Consider the following 21,362-nt stretch of genomic DNA (forward strand, 5'->3'; position numbering starts at 1 on the left):
TTCTTCATCTACCAAATGCTCATGACACTTGTCCTGCAGAGTGACAGTCAAATTAAAGATGCACAGTAAGCACCTCAACTCAGTACTGTGCTAAACACTTTCCCAGCCATTCACTCACCAACCCTCACTACAAGCCACTGAGGTAGGAACTATCACTGTCCTTACTTCCTAGAAAGACAAGGTGTCTGTCCAGGACCACATGTCAAGGGAGCAGCCAGGCCAGGCAATGAGCCTTATAATCATCAGTTGCATGTAAGAAGAGGGTCTTGATATCCTCTTCCATCATTGAGTACCCTGAGCATTGAGTGATGTGGTCACAGTTACCAAGGTTTCTGACCCTTTGAAATGAGAAACAGTGGAGAGGGCCCACCTTGCGGAGGACAAGGTGGGAGATGGACGCATTGGCATCAATGATGATGGTAGACACTTTGTCATCTCGGATCTCCTTGAGCAACGGTGTGGGGTCCCGACTGTCATCCAGCATCCTCACAGACAGCGTCTCCTTGGAGATGAGGAAGCCACGCACCAGTTCCTCCAATCGCAGCAGGCCTGAGGGAGGGTCAGGCCTTGGCTTAGGCCCTGCTTTCTGAGTGCCAGACACGGGGCAGACACTCCTTTCTCCTCCCCAACACAGGGCAGCAGGTAGAGAACTAGAGGGCATGCCAAGAAGATGGTATGGCTGTCCCCAGTGCAGCTGGGGCCTCAGGGCACTGGGCTCAGGGACCTAATGCCCAGATCCTTCCCAAGTAAAATCTCAGCCTAGACCCCTCCCCAGATCTCCAAACGCTTCTCCCACACTTTCACTGGGATGTATGACATCACATTCAACATCCCTGTTTTCTTGCCAAAACCACATTACTCTGCCCCATTTTCCACCTTTGGGTGAACAGCAACTGCAGCCTGACAGAGGCTCAGGCCAGACCTCGATGGAAGCCTGGCTTTCTCTCGCTCCACCTCCCTCACCCACACCTAGCCCATCCAGGCTCTCCTTTCAAAACACTTTAGAACCCATTCCGCCATCCCACTATCACTACCTGACCCAAGCCCACAGCCATCTCTTGCCTCTTGCAAGAGCCACATTGGCTCCTATGTTTGTTTCTTACACAGCAGCCAAAATGATGTCAATAGGTGGCCTCCTGCTCTGCATCAAGCCCTTTGATGGCTCCACATCTCTTCTCCCTGTTACTCACACAGCTCTGGCCACAAACACCTCCTTGCTGCTCTGCACACACAATAGTCACGCTTCTGTACTGTGGCCTTGGCCCTGGCTGTTCCCTCTATCTGGAACTCTCTTCTCTCAGGTCCCCATCTTCTCCAGGCCTTACTCAAAATCACCTTCTCAACAAGGTCCGAACCCACCATTTCAGGGCTGAGATGATCATTTTGTTTAAAAATGTCCTCCACGCCCCCTCCAGATTCCCAATCCTTATTACTGGCTGCCATGTCCTCACAGAGCTTACTGTGTCTAACCATAGCGAGTGCTTATTTACAGTGTTTATTGCCTAACACCTCTCGGAATGGAGGTTTAACAAAGAGTGATTTCTGTCTGCCTCACTCACTGGGGGTCACTAACACCAACAGTGTCTGGCACCCATCAGATGCTCGGTGAGCCCCCTTGGAAACAGGAATTCCTTCCAGAGGTTACAGAGCACAATCTGCCCTCTTTTAAGCTCCACACCTACCAGACTGACCACTTGGATGTCTAAGACAGACTTGCTATACCCAGCATGTGCTCCTCGAACTGACTGTTGTTCTCTCTGTTGCCATGGCTGACCCTGGCCTCCCCACCCCCCTCTATTCCCTCAATCCACCTTGATTCTCTACTCTGATTTCTACCACCTGGGCCCAAAACCACACTATCTTTCCTTGCTTCTTATTGGTCTCCCAGTCTCGTGTGTCCTTCTCCAACCCACTCTCTTCCTATAACATGAAACTGGCTGTGTGCCCTTGCCCTATCCTGCTTAGAAAACTTCCATGGCTCACTTGCCTCCTGCTTCACTGCTCTTATACTCCAGCCAGGAGCATTCCTGAGCATCTCAGAGAGCCACCTCTGCCCCTGCCAAGCCCTCTGTTTGGAATATGCCCTCCAGGTTCAGCTTAGATGTCCTCTTCTCAGACACAGGCTCTGAACCTCCCAGATAGGTTGGGGCCCTCCCAGAGGCCCCACATACCAGTCTGAGTCCCAAAAATTCAATGACCTGCAGCATCCCCTAGATAGAGTCTTGTGCAGGCAGAGACCTGCCTAGCACTGTTCCCTGCCAATCCCCCCAGGGCCTAGCAGAAGGTTGGATGAAGCAGGTACTCAGTGACCATTTGTGGACCAACTGGGTACCTCTGGGGAAAGAAGGGGTCTGTGGAACCAGAGGTCTTAGTTCCTAAAAGGGAAAGGGATAGTGGGGACTACTAGGAAAGCCTAATACCCAGGTTGCCCAGGGCTCCTAGCCAGGGGGGACTGAACAACCATATGGGAAGGGACATTTGGGGGGAATCAAAACAAAACATCCAGTTCTCCTCCCTCACACTCAGCCTTGGCGCAGATGAGGCTGGCCGAGGGGTAGTTGAAGGACTTGAGGATTCGGGAGACTGCCAGACTGACGTCCTCGTTACTGGGGTAGAGGCTGACAGATGCGAAGCGAAGGTACTGAAGGCGGGGCGTCTCCTCGGGACCCACTTTGATGTGGGGGATCTGGACAGAGAGGGAGCTTTTGCTTCCATCTGGTTGCTCCCCAGCCCTCACCTCCCAGGGACCACTCACCCCCAACCCCACAATCCATGCCTCACCTCCTTCTCCCCACAGATATGGCTCACAGTGGAGGCAGATGCTGGGCTGGAGGAGGGTCCCAGGACAGACACAACCCCTTTGGGCAGGATCTGGCACACTGTAAGGGGAAGCGAAGAGACCAGAGTCAGGGATTCTTGGCCTCCTCTCCTACCCCACCCGATAGGGCACAGCCTGGACTAGGAGATGACCTGGACACTTGAAAATGCCTGCTGCTTCTCTATCTACCCAGTCCTAGAGGCCCAATCCCTGATCTTGCTCAATACAGTGTACAAAAGGAAGAGAAACAAGGCCGAGGTTCAGGTCAGACTAAGAGAAATAAAGGAAAGCAGAGAGAGAGAGAGACACCAGGGGGCCAGTTCCTCTGCCTTCCTCTTTCTCAATCTTTTCAGCCATGTTGCCACCTAGGATGCACCCAGCACTCCCTCCACACTGAACCCGCAGCCAATGTCCCCTGGGTCTGCTCCAGACACCACCCTTCTGTTACATCTACTCGCTCCTCCTGCTTTCTTCCCCTAAATCACATGTGGGTCTCAAGACTCAGAGGCAGACAGCTGCTGCTCTTGCCTGCTCGTGCCTGTTCTCACAGCAGAATGTTGTCTTTTCCTGGAAAAACCACTCTGGCCCTCAGTTTATGCACTTCCCAGGATTGATTGGCATCCGACTCAGGCCTGGCCAGTCACAAAACCACATCCTCTTGGCCACAGTGACTGGTTCAGAGGTGGATCTGGGTTCAAATCAGACCAGAAAGAGCCTTCCCCAACTTCTGCTATGATTATTATTGAGTTTCCTAAACTGGTGAGATGTGAGCTTTGAACTGCTACGGCCATCCTGCCACCAGCTGAGAAGGGCACTCCTGAAAATGAAGCCAACTCAGAGGAAAGCAGGACCCAGAGATAAAGACAGAGAGATTCCTAGACTATCATTTCAACCTCTGGATCCAGCCATTCCTGGAACAATTCTGGGACATCGTTCGAGTACCTAGATGTAGTCATGCCTCCTAAAATTAGTCTGCAGGACTTTTTTTTTTTAATAATTCTTTTTTTATTTTATATATCTTTATTTTTATTTTTTATGTGGTGTTGAGAATCGAACCCAGCGCCCTGCACATGCCAGGCAAATGCGCTACTGCTTGAGCCACATCCCCAGCCCTGCAGGACTTTTTAAAAAATAAGTATTTTTTTTTTTTTAGTTTAGATGGACACAATTCCTCTATTTTGCTTATTTATTTATTTTCATGTGGTGTTGAGGATCGAACCCAATGACTCACATGTGTCAGGCAAATGCTCTACTGCTGAACCACAATCCCAGCCCCTAGTCTGTAGGTCTTTTAGCGACCTGATCTAATAGTGTGTGTGTGTGTGTGTGTGTGTGTGTGTGTATTGCTATGGATAGAACCCAGGGACTAGGCAAGTGCTTTACAAGTAAGCTAAGCCCCTAGCTATAATATCTCTTTTTTCCTTAAACCAGTCTGAGTTGAGTTTCTGCCATATTTAACTAAAAGTATCAAAACTGAACATCTCATCTTCCTCCAAACTTGTTACTTCTGTGCCTTCCACACTTGTGAAGGTCCCACCACTTGCACAGACCAGGTGCCTCTTTCCCTCTAGTCATTAATCACCAACTCCTCTCTCTTCTTTGTCTCCAAGATTTCTTATACCTGTCCCCCACTCTTTAATCCCTCTGTCCCGTCCTACTTTGGATTCCCAAGTCAGGCAAGTACCAGCCTCTTCATGCATCACTCAAATCCAGCCTCTGGATTCCCCTTCTAAAAGCCTAGTCCCTGGTCTAAACCCATTGGCAACTCCCTACTGCCTTAGCTAAAGGTGGTGTCTCTTACCCTGGCACTGCAGGCCTCCTTAAGCCAGGCTGCCAATCTGCCCAATTTTGCCTCCCACTGCCCTGTCATATTCTAGCCCAGGAACCACTCACGATTCTCTCAAATGTGCCCTGAATTCAGGTAGTCAGGATGGCCTCAACCCCACATTCTATTCCTTGGCTCCAAATTCTTCCTCCTGCCCCGCAGCTTCAGACACAATGCCATCTGCTTTCTTACTTTCCACCACCACTTTTCCCAGACCATGTTCTATGCTGCACCAGTCAAAAAAATCTAGGAGATGCTGTGCCCCATTCTCCCTCTTGGTGATTTGAAATATTACATGAACATAATAAAACTTCTAAAGCCAGGTGCAGTGGTACACGCCTATAATCCCAGTGGCTCAGGAGGTGAGGCAGGAAGATTGTGAGTTCAAAGCCAGCTTCAAAAATTTAGTGAGGCTCCAATTTAGTGAGACCCTATCTCTAAATAAAATATAAAAAAGGGCTGGGAATGTAGCTCAGTGCCCCTGGGTTCAATCCCAGGTACAACCCCCCCCACTACACCACCCCCCAAAAAGAGAACTTCTGATAAGGCCTGCAGAAGAAAACCCTGTCTAAATCATGCTATCTTTTTTTCCTCCTCTTGGTGTTACTAGGGATAGAACATGCTAAGACATGCTAAGCAAGTGCTCTACCACTGAGCTACATCCCCAGCTCTTAAACATGGTTTAAGACAGCTGCTTGCAAAGGTCAATATCTCCAGCACATCTGTTCAAGTATCGTGTATTAACATTCATTCATTCATTCATTCATTCAATATTCAAACACTTCTACACCCCTATCATGTGGCAGGCTTGGGCTCCACAGGTGTGCTGGGAACAGTGCCACTCTCTACATTCTGTTCACCTGCCAAAGTTCTGCTTCAGTCTAGCCTCCTTCAGCATGCTTTTGCTGTCCCACCCTTAAGCTACCTGCCTCACTGCCCAGGACCTGCACCCATCAGCAGCCTTCTCTGGGAAAGAGAAGGCAGACACAAAGGTAGTAGGCAGACAGATTCAGGAGAGGACAAGGCCAAGATGAGGGGGGCAGGGCAGAGGGACAGACTGAGGGCCCCAACTGCCCTGCCTCACCCCACGCCCCCGTGGCCCCGCTCACTGGTGTCCGTGGTCTCGTACTGGCTGTCCCGCTGCAGCTCAAAGATGTCTACTTCCACTCGGGCCTTGGCTGGGACCTCGATGATCCCGTTGATCTGCTCCCGGGCCAGAGCCAGGGCCAGACGCTCACCGCGGCCACACACTGTCTGGTCGTCCAGGATTGCAGCTGAGGGGACACAGGGGTTGGGGACCAGACTCCTAGGTCCTGAGAATAGAGGGGCTGGGGTCTAAAATGAGGGCAGGTATAGAGACTAAGGGTCTAGACTTCTGGATCTGAGACTGGAGAGAACTGGAGATCTCAACTCCTAGGTGCAGAGGAAGGAGGAGTTGGGGGCCGGGGCTCCCCCTGTTGTTGAAGAATGTGGGAATGTGAGGCCCAGAATCCTGGATCCTAGGGGACTGACATGCATGGGTTCCCAAAAGGACCCCCAGGACCCAGCAGGAGGTCTCTGAGAGAGGGACTGCTATAGGACCTCACCCATGCGCAGTGATGAGAGCACCTGGCAGCTGGGACTGGCGAAGGCGACAATCAGCAGCAGCAGCAGCTCAGCCGGCATCTTCCTCCCCTCCTCATGGGGACGCAGCTGCCGCGGCCCCCACTCGCCACCTGCAGCGAGACCCCCAAGCTGAGGGGAGACTGCTGATATGAAGGCAGAGTCTCTTAGGAGGGCTGCTAGACAGGGTGACAAGCACAACCCCCAGGACATTGCTGGTGAAGGGTTCACAGCTCTGCAGGACCCTGCTCTGACTATAAGTTTGCAGTACTGGGGCACTGCTAGAAGGAAGCTCAGGCTCAGAGGTGCAACCAGGAGGAGCTCCCAGCACTTGGGCACTGATGGGACAGACACTGCTAGAGAATGCACACAGTGACCCAAGTGGGAGCAAAGCATGTTAGAGATCTCAGGTAGGAGTGATTCCAGGGACCAGCCCCACCCCAATAAGAAACCAGGAAGTGCCACCCCCCTCACCCAGTCCCGCCCCTGTCTCTGGGCAGGCAGCTGTTACTAGGCAACAGAAACAGGCTGGAGAGAATGCAATGGTTGCTAGGCAACCCCATCCCAAGCTTCAGTTGCCACCTTCTTGACATCCCTAGTTCCCACAATCCCATGGGAAGAGGACTGGACATCTGGGGTCTGGTTTGGGGACAGTATCCAGGACTTAGGAAACTTGAGGAGAGTGGAGAACAGAAAGGAAGAGGGAGACTCACATAGATGGATGGACCCAAAGTAGTAAAGGGGCCTAACCAAAAAAACAAAAAAGAATAAAGAGAAGTGAGGAAACAGAGCTAGAAGGTCTTGGGGGAAATGGAGAGGCCCAGAAAAGAAGAAAGGAAGGAAAAACAGGCAGATATAAAAGGGAACAGAAAGATGATAGGAAAATGGAGAGGGAAATGGAGAGAGAGATACACAAGAAGGGTTACAGGGAGCTAGGGATAGAATTAGGAGAGAAAGAGGGAAGAGAAAGAAGATGGGGGAGATATGAAGACACAGAAAGAGAGGGCAGAAGCAAGAAGAGGAAGATATGGGCTGGGGTTGTGGTTCAGCGGTAGAGCGTTTACCTGGGACGTGCGAGGCCCTAGGTTCGATCCACAGCACCACATATAAATAAATAAAAAATAAAGGTATTGTGTCCAACTACAACTAAATATATATATATATATATATATATATATATATATATATATATATATATGAAAGAGGAAGAGAGCAGGGTAGGTTGACCAAGCACAGGAGAGGCACAGAGTGAGGAAGACAGAGGAGACAGCACAAACCAACTCAGGATGCAACCCGAAGAGAGCCAGAAGGCAAGAAAGTGAGTGAGGCTGGGAATGAGCTGTTTGCAGTAGTGCATGCCAAACTGCTGCCCCCACCCTGTTCTGGGGAGCTGAAGAAAAGGGGGAGACTGAATCTTTGCTTCTCACAACTCTCGACCGCCAGGGGTTAGGGATGGCTCTGGATGCACCACTGGGCAGGATGTTTGGCCAGATGCACATGCAGCACGGCCAAGGGCCATGCCCCAAGAGAAAGGATACTTGGGTTTCCAGAACAGAGGATTGTTGTAGGGCCCGGAGTGCTATGAGGTGAAACTAGTGTCTCTCCACATCCCACCCAGTCTCCATAGAAGGAAAGCTTGAGCTGGTGAGATGCCAGAGTGACAACTGCTAGGAACGACAAAAGTACAACCCAAAACCTTGGATCATCTGATGTGGTCAGGAAAGCCCAGTCAGTTTGAGCCCTGTCAGTCTGAGCTCTGTACCTGTCAGTCCCAATCCTGGCCTCACTGCATGACCTTGAGCGAGTCACCACGCTCTGGGCCTCTGGGAAGGAGAGGCTGGGGGACAGGAATGCATGCTGGACAGGCTGGTGGCTACAGACTGTAATTTAGATTTAAGGTGAAGGCTTGTCAAGGGTAGGAGCAAGGGATGATGGGAGAGCTGGGAGAAGAGCTCACAGTAGAAAGGTTGGGAAGGTGGGGTTGGGAGGGGTCATCCTGAGACACCAGAGACTTTGGAACAAATAGGGAGCAGAGACTAGAGAACAGAAAGACCAAGAGAGGAGACAGAAGGGCAGGGACCAAGAGACACAGGTGGGAGAAGGACAGAGACACAATGCAGGGACAAGCTTGGGGACAGCAAATAGACACAGAGGTCCAGGAAGGCATGCACAGCAAGACAGACAGACCAAAAGTGGTAACTGGGGCTAAATGGGTGAGGACAACAAACAGACACAGCCTAGAAGTGAAACACCCAAGGTGGCAGAAAACAGACTGAAGATGAGAGAGAGAAGATATAGGGAGCCAGCAGGCCTGGGACTACAGTCGGGAACTCAGGCCAAGCCAGACAAGGCAAAAACACTGTCAGTCGCTATGGGGAAGGGGCAAGTAAAGGGCCCTGCCACTGGGGAAAGAGAGAAAGACAAGAGGGCAAAGGAGAGATGAGTAGACAAATAGGGTGAGGAAGAAGACTTAAAAAAGAAGAAGAAGAGGAGGAGGAGGAGGAGGAGGAGGAGGAGGAGGAGGAGGAGGAGGAGGAGGAGGAGAAAGTACAGGAACTGTAGGGAGGAGAGAAACAATAAAACTTGGAGAGTCTGAGAAAGAGGGAGAGGAAAGAAGAGGAAGGATGATGAGCTGCACAGCAGCCTAAGAGAGGTAAGAGGGGCAGAAATGAGAAAGAAACGCATGAGGGAGAAGCACACAGGGAAAGAGATGGACTCACAGACAACAGGAGAGAGAGTAAAAAAGAGTCAGGAGGAAAGAACTGAGGCAGAGAGGAAGAATAAATGTGCCTGGAGTGGCAGAGGCAGCTCCCCCTAACACAGGCACATCCAGCAGGAGACGCTTAGGGATGGTTGTGGGGGTGAAAAGATCCCAGGGGATGCAAGCCCCCAGGCATGGGTAGGGATGGGAGCAGAAAGGCCAGGCAGGGAAAAACAGAAGTGAGAAGAGAGGGCTCAGGGCCGAAAAGCAGAACCATCCAGCAATCAGGGAGCAGAGACGGCTAGGGAGTAGGTAGAGGGGCTGGGTACACAGAGTGGGTCTGAAGGAGGGAAGGCAAAAAGTAAGAGATAGAAAACAGCCTCCAAACCTCAAGTCCTGAGCTCAGAGCTGGAGAGAGAAAGGAGGCAAAGAACAGAAAGAGAAGTGGAAAGATGGCTAGGATGGCCTGGGCACCTCTGACAGAGACCACTAACAGAGACCCAACAATACAGGCTTAGGCTAATAGCAAAGAAGAGAAAAGTTGGGCAGAGTCAGATAGAGGCCCAAGAGACACATGAAGTGGAAACAAAAACAGAAAGACATTTCCAAGAGATATGAGGTGGGATAGGCAGATAAGATGGGGACAGGGCGACAGGGCGTGTGGCAGGCACACGGGTGGGTAGGGAGGGCACTGAAACAGAGTGAGAGTAGGAGCTGGTCTGGGATGGGACCAAAGATCAGTGAAGGGGGTGGGGGCAGGGACCTGCCAGAAACCCCAGAGAAGTGAGACACCACAGGTAAGAGCTGGCCAACCCCACAGGACCTCAGGAAGTGGGGGACTGGGGCAGGTGTGAACTGTGTACCCAGAAGTAGGGGTGAGAAAAGGTCATGGTGAAGGGAGGTTAGGGAGATGGAGGGCATGAAGCAGGCCCCTAGTGAGGGAGGGTCCTTGCTGTCTGGAGAACAGGGAATGTGAGGACCCTATTAGGTGGGCAGTGAGCCCAGCCTTCCAGGACCCAGGACCCAGCCCAATCCCCGCCCTGCAGAGACACTCACGGATCCTGGTGGGACGGAGGGCTGGGCTCCCTCGAGGCCCGAGGAACGACAGAGGAGCGACAATCGGGAGATGGTCTGGTGCTGGGTGGTGGTGTGGCTGGGGCAGGGGGAGAGGGCAGTTCACAGGGCCCCCTCCCCCGCCGCCGGCTGTGGACCCCAACTAATCCAAACTGGTGGCTCCCAAGGAAGGGGAGGAAGGACAGGTGGAAAAGGAGAGGGCGGGCCAGGAGGGGAGGAAGGGGAAAGGAGAAAATGGAGGAGAGAAGGGGAGAGAGGAGAGGGGGAAGGAGCAAATGGAGGGGAAGGAGGGAGGAAAGGAAGAGAGGAAGGTGAAAACGGAAGGGAGGGGGACACAGGCAAAGCCGGGGGAGGGGGAAGCCGGCCCGGGAAAGGGCCCCCGCCCCCTCCCCTAGCCTGGCCGGCCTGGGGGGGCCACAGGGGGTGGCGAGGACTGGGTGGAGAAAAGGAAGCTGGCCATCGGGAGAAGTGGGGGAGGGGAGGGCTTGATGGGGGGGAGGGGGTCGCCCCCGTCCCCCCCTCCCCCCAGAGCCTTGGCCCTGCCCCGGATGAGGCTGGGGCCTGAAGTCCTCAAGCCCTCAGCCCCAGTGGGAAAAACATGCTGGGGGCCTGGAAAGGCAGGCAGTAGAGGGGCTGGGGAGGACGGGATGCTGGCGGCGGAGAGCGAGCAGGGGGCAGATGAGGTGGAGAGATGGGGAAGAGGAGAGGAGAGGAGGAGAGAGGAGAGGATGGAGCGGAGGATGAAGAGGAGCAGGTGGAAGAGGAAGGCGGAGGTGGGGTGTCCCGGGGGCGGCCCTCCCAGGGCCTCGGTGGGAGGGCCTGGCCACGGACTCCTGGTCCCCTGTGAGAAGCAGCAGCCGCCGGCTGTGTGTCCCCAGCTGGGCCTGCCTCCCTGCTGCTGGCCGCCGCCACCGCTCCTTCTCCCCTCTGAGGCCGCCGCCTGCCTGCCCGCCTGCCGCCCGCGCTGGGTCCTGGAGTGCTGGGGGGGGGGGGGTTGGTGGAAGGAGGGAGGCAGGGAGGAGGGCAGGCAGGAGGAAGGGAGGGAGGAGGCAGAGAGCAAGGAGGGAGGGAGGGGAATCGGGGGAGGGGGAGCTCGCATTGGTTGGGCTGGGGGGCCCCCACGAGGAGAATGCTGATGAGAGGAAGGAGCTGCATTGGATGGAGGGCCCACCCCCAGGCCACCCCCTCTACCACACCACGCCACCGCCCTGCCCAGGCAGCCCTAGGTACGGGGCCCACAGAGAAGAGAGGTAGCAGGGAGACTTGGGGAGAAGGCAATGGAGATAGAGAGGGCTACAGAGATGAAGAAAAATGCAGAAAAAGAGAAAGGCAGCCATCAATATCCAGAGAGATGGGCTCATAGGACAAGAAACAGAAAACTCCTCAGTCCATGGAAAGGGAATAAGGAAGCAGACCACAGGAACAGGAGAGGGACAAGAATGTGGGAGGAGGGCACGATAATGGGGGGGGGGTGACACAGAAACCACAGGACCCAAAAGAGACAAGGATTTGGCTCATAGATGCAAGGCCCACTGAGGCAAGAGCGGCCAGTCATGGAGAAAGAGCCCCCATGAAGGGAAGAAATGGGTTCGGGTGTGGGAATTCTTGATAACACATACAGAAGTCTTTGGGATCCATAAAGATGAGTGGGTAGGAAGAAGAGGGCTTCATTCTCCAGTCACCAAAGCAAAGAAGCTTTGGGAAAGGGGCACAACACAAGAGCAGGGAGTGGAGGGCACAGCCAGAGCTGGGAGACTCCCTCCCTCCCAGGGAGTCTCTGCTGCTTCTCAAAGGAACCTAGCTGGGGAGGGGGATGGAAGAGAGAATCTCCACAGATCTTGGAGTGGGGGTGGGTGGTGCACGGCTGGGTGGGGGGTGAAATTTTGGGGGAAGGAACATGACAGTTGGCGCTGAAGGCTGAGCCCGTGACTCACTACCACCCCCATGCTCGTGATGGGAGGAGACAGTGACACGCTCACGTGCAGCCCTCGGCATGTGACCGCTTGCCTCGCACACACAACTGGGCACACACAACTGGGCACGTGGCAACTCTCAGACCACGCACAGGCCTGGCATGGGGAGCGCTCTGCAGCTGCCATGTGTGGCATCCCTGACATACATGTGACATTGGACTAACAACTCTGCACACACCTCCTCACCCAACTTGGGCAGCACCTATGACTTTCCTAACCCACTCTTAGCCAGGTCTGAGGCCCAGATTCATACCTGCCTCTTGGCTTTGCTCATGTAGCAATATCAACAAAGAATATCTATTCTCTCTAAACACTGTTCTTGAAGTCCTGGTCTGGTGTGTCACTTCCAGAATGTCTAACCAGTCCTCTTTTTACTCCTATATAGTCCAAAAGGTCCTAACCAACACAAGAAAGTTAAAAAAAAATCCAAGAAGGTTCTAGCAGAAAGGGGCCTGAAAAACTACACTGGACCCTCAGACTTTCAAGTGTAAAGGAAGTCTCTGTAGGAGCAAAAACCTGTCCAAGGGCAGACAGCCTATCAAAGGCTGAGCCTAACTTCTACTTCTCAGGCTCCCACCCTAGATGACTTCACCCTAAGGGCAAATCCAGCCTGACATAAGAACCTTTGCAGGCCCTAACTTTAGTCAACTTCTTTGTTCTACTTCTTAGTCCAGCCATTCAACATGCAATCACAAACCTTCAGCATTCTGTGCAGTGGCACCTGGGGCCCAAGATTGTTTCCCAATTGTCTTATAAATGCTTGTCCCTCTATATATCGTATTTTCTATAAATAGGTGATTAGATCTAGAAGCTTGACCAATTCTAGTATTATGATTATTATTATTAAAGACTATTTCATTTAAAAAAAAAGATTGTAAGCTTTGGGTGGGATCAACTCCTGGCTTAGAATCCTGGCTGTCTCTTCCTAATTATGGGAACTTTGACAAGTTATTTAACTTCTCTGGGCCTCAGTTTCTTTGAGGATAACTCAGGATAACAGTTTTTCCCTCTGAGGATTGTTCAGAGGATTAAACTAAATAATGCATGGAAAGCACTGAGTATAATTCCTAGCACATTCTAACATAGGAAATGTTGGCTATTATTATTAAGCTCCTTGAGACACTAATAAAAACTAACTCCTATATAGATTTTACTCCATGCCTCACAACAACTGAGACAGAGGTTTTTCTTAGACCATTTCACAGATGAAGAAACTGAGACACAAGGGAATTCACAGCAAGGAAGTGGCTGGGCCAGGATGTCAGTCCAAACATCCTGGTTTATCCACGTGGGCCTGGTGTTAGAGAGATTAGTGGAAAGTTAGGGCACCCAGTTAAGAGACTGATAAAGGCAAAGCAAAGGTAGTGACTGAAGAATGAGACCTAGATTTTCTGGTGTTCAATCCCCTACTAGCTTTTTGGCCTCAGATGGGGGAAAAGACCCAAGTCTGAGTTTATTCATCCGAAAGGGTAGGGAGGAGAGGTTTGACCAACTCTATCTTCCAGTTCCCCCACCTCAGATTCAGAGGGCCCTCTTTTTTTTTTTTTTTTTTTTTGCAGTGCTGGAGATTGAACCCAGGGCTTTGATCATGCAAGACAAACACTGTACCACTGAGCTGTACCCCCAACACCTAATAACATTTTTTTTTTTTTAACAGTGCTGAAGCAATTTGCTCTCAAGACCTGGAGGGCCAGAAGGGAAGGTGAACAGAGATGGGCAGAATCCCTCAGACACATAGGGATCCGTCCTCCCTGAGTCCATGCGCTACCGGTTCATCTCCTCCAGGCTCACGCCCGAATTGTGCTCAGGTACTCTACCCTCCACACTCCATTTCTTCAAACGTAAATTCCTGACCCTTTTCTTTTTCTCCATTTCCCATTTCCTTCTGGAGCCTTTGTTTTCCTTTTACCCTAAGCTACCCACCCTCCATTCCTTTCTAACATTTCGTGTTCGTCTCTATCCCGTCTCTTAGCTTCCCCGCCCTTCCTTCCTGCCTTCACTCCCTGTTTAATAAAATAGAGCCTGGTGCCTTGGTTTCAATTTTTAAACCCCCTCCATATGATGGACTTTCTAATTTCCCCTCTTCCCTCCCGCTGACTGGCATTTGACTTTCTTCCTTTGGTCCTCGAGGGTATCTGAGCCTCAATTCCCCTGCCTCCGCCTTCCGCCTGCCTCAATTGCCCAGATTTTCTCCTCAATCCCAACGCTAACTCCCGCCCAGTGCCGCCAAGATGGCGCCCGCGGCCTTGCGCCCCTCCTGACGTCATCGCGCTGCCCTCGGCTCAGCGCTCTCCTTTCGAGCCGTCAGAGGCGGAGCCGAAAAGGAGGTGGAGGAGGAGCAACCTCCTGGAGGCCTAAGGGGGCGGTCACTACAAACCCGGCCGTGGGGAGGGGTGTTGAGGGAACGTAGCGAGAGGATTGGTTGGGAGCTACCGGGCATCCAGATCCTCCTCGTTATTGGCCCGGGCCTCAGAGACGAGAGCGTCGATTGGCAGAAAGGCCGGAGCCAGGCAGGCGATAATTGGTCGCGTGGTGCCGTCTGTGCGGCGACCGTGGAGGAAGGTAGGAGGGGCGTTGCTGAGGGTGGCTTGGGGCGAGAGTGAGGCTGCGGAGCAGGCGAGAGGCGACGGCGGGAGCTAGAGAGGGCGCCGCGCTAGGGTAGCTGTGGAAGAAGAGCCGCTGCCCCTTCCCCGGGCGTACGAGACGGCGGAGGTGGGTGAGTGCCAGCGGGCGCGCGGAGGGCCGGCGTGGCCTCCACCCCTCCCCCGCGGCCTGTTCTTGTCAAGGCTTGCGCAGTGAGGGCCCGAAGGGGCGCGCGCAGGGCGGTGAGGGCGGAATGGCACCAACGGCCGCGGGGCACGCGGGCGGCTAGGATGAGTCGGGACAGGGTGGCGGGTGGGGAAGGGGACTAGAGTCGTGTGCAGGGCTGAGTGAGGAGGGGCGGGGCGGGGCTGAGGGTTCGGGCCGGTGGGGACTTGGGAGGGAAGAAGCGGCCTTAGTAGTGCTGACGCCGAGGAGGGCTCCTAGGCTCCACGGGGTATCGAGGAAAAGGACTTGGGTCATGGGACGAGTACTGGACCCAAGTGGGGGCGGTTAGAGGGCTTTTTGGTGCCTGGGGTAGGGGGGTTAGAGCATGAGGAAAGAGGTGATTAAGTTAACCCTGGGGGCAAAATCTAGTTAATTCTGGAAAGAATTAGGGCAGTGAAAGGGAACTTGGTGTAAAAAGGTATTAGGAAAAGAATATTCTTCTTTAAAGGGGAATTTAGACTTGAGGAAGAGATCCAGATGTGAAGAATGGGATTAAATTAATGTGAAGAGTCGTTCAGCCAATGTGGTGGGACATTATGTGGGGGATGATACCCTTGGAAAGGGTTGAGAGGGGCCTTTGTACAAAGGGTATGTTCATATGAAAGTGTCTGGGTGTCCCTAGAATGCACTGAAGGGAGGTAGTTTTTGTTCACTCATTTGCTTTTAGTATGGGTAACTAGGCCAAGGTGAAGATGTGTTTTGGGTAACCCTGGGGGTGATGTGATGAGAGAGATCTGTGTGCTAAAGAGAGGGTGGTTTGGATATCCTTGTGATGGGAAAGATGCTACATTGATAATTAGAAATCTAGATATCTCCATAGTAGTATCCTGGTGAGAAGGATTTGGATGTGAAGGGGTTTGTCTTCCAGGTTAGAGTGGTTATGGGGGGTCTGCATATCCCTGAAGAGGATTTGTCTGTGGAAGGGCTGTGTGGGAAAGGAGTTTGAGCCATTAGGAAGGGTAGTCTGAATATTTCTGGATTGAGTTACAGAGTTGGGGAATCTTTTTACAAAGAAGAAAAATTAAGTTGATGTGAAGTAGGTGTTTGGGAATTCCTGGAATAGGTTAAGGTTGACCTGGGCATTTTTGCAAAGAAGAGGGACTTAGGTTCATACGAAGGAATATGGGCACCAAGGATGGGTAGCTGTGTATGAAGAAGAGGGGTTTAAATCAATGTAAAGAGGGGATCTGGGTTCGGAGAGGGTCTTAGAATTGTAGACTTGTTATAGAGAAGAGGTAATTTTTTTTTTTTTTTTTTGAGAGTCTGGCTGTTCTGGATAAGGGGTTAGGTGTGGGAGAGGACCTTGATTTGTTGAAGTTTTCAGTTCAAGCAGAGGGGTCTGGGCATTGTGAGGAAGTGGTTAAGGTAGAAAAAGTCTGGATGTGGAGATGGGTTAGGCTGATGTGAGAACATTTGATTGGGAAAGGATAGTTTGATGTGAGGAATCTGGCACCAGAGGGAGAGTTGGTGCTTAACAGGGGTGTGTGTAAAAGAGAGGGGTTATGTCATGTAAGGGTGCCAAAAGTGGAGTGGCAGGTCACTGGGGCAGTTTGAGTGATCTGGGTATAAAAAGTGGTCTGAGAACCTGGGAGATAGAACAGAGTCCTATCTATCCCAGAAGAGTGTAGCCAGGAGAAACAGGTAGTGAAGGCCTATGTGAAGATTCTCCTGAGTACCTTAGCAAGGGTAATGTGAGTTGTAAGGGATCAGTGGAAGGAGATCTAAGTGGAAACAGGTTCTTGTGTGATAGGTTGGGCCATGGGTCCTGCTATGAGGAATGGGAGATGGAGGGATTAGACAGGTTATAAGGATTTGGTGGGTGAATTTTTATGTGATTCAGTTGAGAGATGAGACTTGGGGTGGACCCTGGGAAGGGACTGCTGGGAAGGTTTTGCACTTGGTGTTTTCATTTTGTGTGTTCAGGAAAGGAAGCATTGTTAGGGAGGGAAGTTGGAGTAGAAAAATCAAAGGAAGAAGTTAGGAGAGGAAATAGTTTTAAGATAATAGAAGGTAGGGGTGATAAAGGGAAAGAAGTGTCCCTAGGAAGAGCTGATTTGACCCTGCTCTCCCCTCTTACAGCCCAGGGCCTTACTGTTGCAATGACTGAGGAATCAGAGGAGACAGTCCTATACATTGAGCACCGCTATGTCTGCTCTGAGTGCAACCAGCTCTATGGATCCCTGGAGGAGGTGCTTGTGCACCAGAACTCCCATGTACCCCAGCAACACTTTGAGCTGGTTGGGGTGGCTGACCCTGGAGTCACTGTGGCCACAGAAGCAGCTTCAGGCACAGGCCTCTATCAGACCTTAGTACAGGAGAGCCAGTACCAGTGCCTAGAGTGTGGGCAACTGCTGATGTCACCCAGCCAGCTCCTGGAGCACCAGGAGCTGCACCTGAAGATGATGGCACCACAGGAGGCAGTGCCAGCTGAGCCACCACCCAAGGTGCCCCCACTGAGTTCCAGCACCATACACTATGAGTGTATAGATTGCAAGGCTCTCTTTGCCAGCCAGGAACTCTGGCTGAGCCACCGGCAGACACATCTTCGGGCCACACCCACCAAGTCTCCTGCCCCAGTTGTCTTAGGGTCCCCAGTTGTCCTAGGGCCCCCTGTGGGCCAGGCACGAGTGGCTGTAGAACATTCCTACCGAAAAGCAGAAGAGGGAGGGGAAGGGGCTGCTGTCCCATCTGCAGCTGCCACCACCACCGAGGTAGTGACTGAGGTGGAACTACTACTCTACAAATGCTCTGAGTGCTCCCAGCTCTTCCAGCTTCCAGCTGACTTCTTGGAGCACCAGGCTACCCATTTTCCTGCTCCTGCCGCAGAGCCTGAGGAGCCTGCCCTACAGCAGGAGACTCTGACCCCATCACCTGCAGAGGTGCCTGTGTCTCAACCTGACCCTCTGCCAGCTTCTGACCACAGTTATGAGCTACGTAATGGAGAAGCAGTTGGGCGCGATCGCCGGGGGCGAAGGGCCCGAAGGAACAACAGTGGAGAGCCAGGTGGGGCAGCCACCCAAGAGCTCTTTTGCTCAGCCTGTGATCAGCTCTTTCTCTCACCTCACCAGCTACAGCAGCACCTGCGGAGTCACCGGGAAGGTGTCTTTAAGTGCCCCCTGTGCAGTCGTGTCTTCCCTAGCCCTTCTAGTCTGGACCAGCATCTTGGAGACCACAGCAGTGAGTCCCACTTCCTATGTGTAGACTGTGGCCTGGCATTTGGCACAGAGGCCCTCCTCCTAGCCCACCGGCGAGCTCATACCCCAAATCCTCTGCATTCGTGTCCTTGTGGGAAAACCTTTGTCAACCTCACCAAGTTCCTTTATCACAGGCGTACCCATGGAGCAGGGGGTGTCCCTCTGCCCACGACACCAGTCCCACCAGAGGAGCCTGTCATTGGTTTTCCTGAGCCAGCCCCAGCAGAGACTGGAGAGCCAGAGGCCCCAGAGCCACCTGTGTCTGAGGAGAGCTCAGCAGGGCCTGCTGCCCCAGGTACCTACCGCTGCCTCCTGTGCAGCCGTGAATTTGGTAAAGCTTTACAGCTGACTCGGCACCAGCGTTTTGTGCACCGGCTGGAGCGGCGCCATAAATGCAGTATTTGTGGCAAGATGTTCAAGAAGAAGTCTCATGTGCGTAACCATTTGCGCACACATACAGGAGAGCGACCCTTCCCCTGTCCTGACTGCTCCAAGCCCTTCAATTCACCTGCCAATCTGGCGCGCCACCGACTTACACACACCGGGGAACGACCCTACCGCTGTGGGGATTGTGGCAAGGCTTTCACGCAAAGCTCCACACTGAGGCAGCACCGCCTGGTGCATGCCCAGCACTTCCCCTACCGCTGTCAGGAATGTGGGGTACGATTTCACCGCCCATACCGCCTGCTTATGCACCGCTACCACCACACAGGCGAGTACCCATACAAGTGTCGTGAGTGTCCCCGCTCCTTCTTGCTGCGCCGGCTATTGGAGGTGCACCAGCTTGTGGCCCATGCTGGGCGCCAGCCCCATCGCTGCCCCTCCTGTGGGGCTGCCTTCCCCTCCTCATTGCGACTTCGAGAGCACCGCTGTGCAGCTGCTGCTGCTCAGGCCCCACGTCGCTTCGAGTGTGGGACCTGTGGCAAGAAAGTGGGCTCAGCTGCTCGGCTGCAGGCACATGAGGCGGCCCATGCAGCTGCTGGGCCTGGAGAGGTCCTGGCTAAGGAGCCCCCAGCTCCTCGGGCTCCAAGAGCCACTCGCACCCCAGTTGCTGCCTCCCCAGCAACCCTCGGAGGTACTGCCACCACAGCCTCCTCAGCCCCTGCCCGACGCCGGGGCCTAGAGTGCAGTGAGTGCAAGAAGCTGTTCAGCACAGAGACATCATTGCAAGTACACCGGCGTATCCACACAGGAGAGCGACCATACCCATGTCCAGACTGTGGCAAGGCGTTCCGTCAGAGTACCCACTTGAAAGACCATCGGCGCCTGCACACAGGTGAGAGGCCCTTTGCCTGTGAAGTGTGTGGCAAGGCCTTTGCCATCTCCATGCGCCTGGCAGAACATCGCCGTATCCATACAGGTGAACGACCCTACTCCTGTCCCGACTGTGGCAAGAGCTACCGCTCCTTCTCCAATCTCTGGAAGCATCGCAAGACCCACCAGCAGCAGCATCAGGCAGCTGTGCGGCAACAGCTGGCAGAGGCAGAAGCGGCTGTTGGACTAGCTGTGATGGAGTCTGCAGTAGAGGCACTGCCCCTGGTAGAGGCCATTGAGATATACCCTCTGGCTGAGGCCGAAGGGGTCCAGATCAGTGGCTGATTCTACCCTGTTTCCCTTTTTAGCACCACCATGCCTTGTTGCTAAAGGCCCTCTTCCAGCATCCCCTTAAACCTCTGTACATACTGTGCTCCTTTTTCTTTCCCCTCCCTGCCACTGTGTAAGTTCTGAAACTGGATTTATTCTCTTTTCTTAAGGGGATGCTCTGGGGTCCTTGACATGCATAAAGGTGCCCCCACAACCTTCCACCTGTTAGCATTGGTGACCCCGAAGTAAAAGAGTCAATAAAGACTGAGTTAAACGTGTTTTTGTCAGGCCTAGCTGTGTAGAATGGAATTTGGGAGTCGGGGCCTAGTACTAGGTCTGACTATGCCTACATTCCCAGAACCCAGTACAGGGCTTAGCGGGTAGGAGGAGCTCCTTGTGAACATTTGCTGGATTAAAGAGTCTATAGGCATGGCACCCAGAGCAGGAACTTCTCTGGTGTTAAAGGGAGGTAACATGACTTTCTTGCCACTGGAGGTCCCCACAGCCCTGCAGAAAATGCTCAGAGCTTTTCTGCTAGTGGTTAGGAATGTTTAGAGAAATCCTTAGATTCTTACCAGCCTCTGTCCCTTCACTTCTTGCCTGATGTGGCCCATGTCGCCCAAGGCCATCTGGTTTACTCATAGGGTCCCTAAGGGTAAACTCAGGTTGGGCATATTTCTGGGACAGTAAAGCAGGGTGGTTCCTGAGGTCAGACTCAGCTGTGGAATTGGATAAGATTGTGAATAATGTGTCACTGGGGTAGGAAGAAGCATAAGAGGAGGTAGCACTCCTGGAGTTAGACTGTGGCTCAACCAATACATTTTGTGGGGGAAGAGGCAGTGCTGGGGTGGCTTCCCAGTTTTAGAATGTCTAGTTATCTATGAATTGCATTATTTTGCATAACATTTACACTGGTCCTGTAAAGAGAACATTTTTGCAGGGAAGGTGTCTAAAGTCATAAGCATTGAGGTAACTTCCCCAAGGTCAGTTCAACCCAGACAGAGCAGAGCTCAGGTTTCATTTAGCTTAATCATCCATATACTTTTCACTCTATTTCCTTTTACATAACTGGGGGAAGGTGGTAGAGACAAGAGAATGGAGCATGCTCAGTTGCTATGCCAGCCTTGCCTCTAAGATGCCACCTCCTGAGATGTCTCCAGATAGTTCTGTTGGAAAGAATTCTTAATTTGGAACCCCAATACAGAAGTAGAAAGAAAAGCTATATTGAAATTCTGGGAATGGGAAGCTCAGGACCTGCCCAGTAAGCATCCCTGATATTCTGTTCTCTCCAGACCTTTGGCTCTCTGGGCATTGAGGCCCTGTCATTTGAAGATCAGAGGTTTAATCTGTTGCTCAGCTGAGAGGAGGGCTCAGAGGAGTTACCAAGGCCACACAGGCAGTTAGAGGTAAGAAGGGCTAGAAGTCAGGTCTTCTAATTCCACTGCTTTTCTAACACATTAGCTTTTTTACAAAATAGTTAATTTTTAAAAAATGTACTCATTATTTGATGTCCTAAAAGCACCTAATAAAGAGCAGTTCTGTTAAGTAGTTGTTTCCCACTATGGTGTGTTGATCATGGATATCATCTTCATATTGCATATTCTATAGGAAGGATTTGAACCATTGTAGACGATCATGCCAGGTCCCCATAATTACCCATAATGTTTCCTGAACTGCACTCCTGAGGTGCTATAATATCCTGAAAGTAGTATCAAATAAGTGCTTAGATTCATCCTTGCAAAACCAGACAGCAGGCTGAATTAAGGGGAAAAAAAAAAATGGG

The 21,362-nt window shown here is 52.3% G+C and overlaps 2 protein-coding genes across 4 annotated transcripts in view; one reads left to right on the forward strand and one right to left on the reverse strand.

Moving 5' to 3' along the window:
- The window catches only part of Grik5 (glutamate ionotropic receptor kainate type subunit 5), a 58,064-nt gene extending 47,869 nt beyond the window's left edge, over positions 1-10,195 (reverse strand). Inside the window, exons 1-6 of the mRNA XM_077792850.1 lie at positions 10,003-10,195; positions 6,230-6,358; positions 5,753-5,917; positions 2,782-2,879; positions 2,521-2,686; positions 371-549 (exon numbers count right to left, since the gene is read on the reverse strand). Coding sequence (XP_077648976.1) covers positions 371-549; positions 2,521-2,686; positions 2,782-2,879; positions 5,753-5,917; positions 6,230-6,308 — 687 coding nt within the window. The 5' untranslated portion in view covers positions 6,309-6,358; positions 10,003-10,195. The remainder of the gene's footprint in view (positions 1-370; positions 550-2,520; positions 2,687-2,781; positions 2,880-5,752; positions 5,918-6,229; positions 6,359-10,002) is intronic.
- Positions 10,196-14,556: 4,361 nt separating this feature from the next.
- Znf574 (zinc finger protein 574) lies at positions 14,557-21,062 on the forward strand. Of its 3 annotated transcripts, none has more exons than XM_026403715.2 (2): positions 14,557-14,709; positions 16,881-21,062. In XM_026403715.2, the coding sequence occupies exon 2, from the start codon at positions 16,901-16,903 to the stop codon at positions 19,592-19,594; it is 2,694 nt and encodes an 897-aa protein (XP_026259500.1). In that variant the 5' UTR covers positions 14,557-14,709; positions 16,881-16,900; the 3' UTR covers positions 19,595-21,062. The 3 variants fall into 3 exon arrangements, with proteins under 3 accessions (XP_026259500.1, XP_026259501.1, XP_026259503.1); XM_026403716.2 differs by having other exon boundaries at positions 14,557-14,705; XM_026403718.2 differs by lacking the exon at positions 14,557-14,709 and adding an exon at positions 14,803-14,818.
- The last annotated feature ends 300 nt before the right edge of the window (positions 21,063-21,362 follow it).

This window comes from Urocitellus parryii, chromosome 15 (genome assembly GCF_045843805.1).
Source record: "Urocitellus parryii isolate mUroPar1 chromosome 15, mUroPar1.hap1, whole genome shotgun sequence".
Taxonomy (NCBI): domain Eukaryota; kingdom Metazoa; phylum Chordata; class Mammalia; order Rodentia; family Sciuridae; genus Urocitellus; species Urocitellus parryii.

Bases quoted from the DNA above. Each gene is read 5' to 3' on its own strand.
- Znf574 (XM_026403715.2), top strand. From the start codon at position 16,901: ATGACTGAGGAATCAGAGGAGACAGTCCTATACATTGAGCACCGCTAT.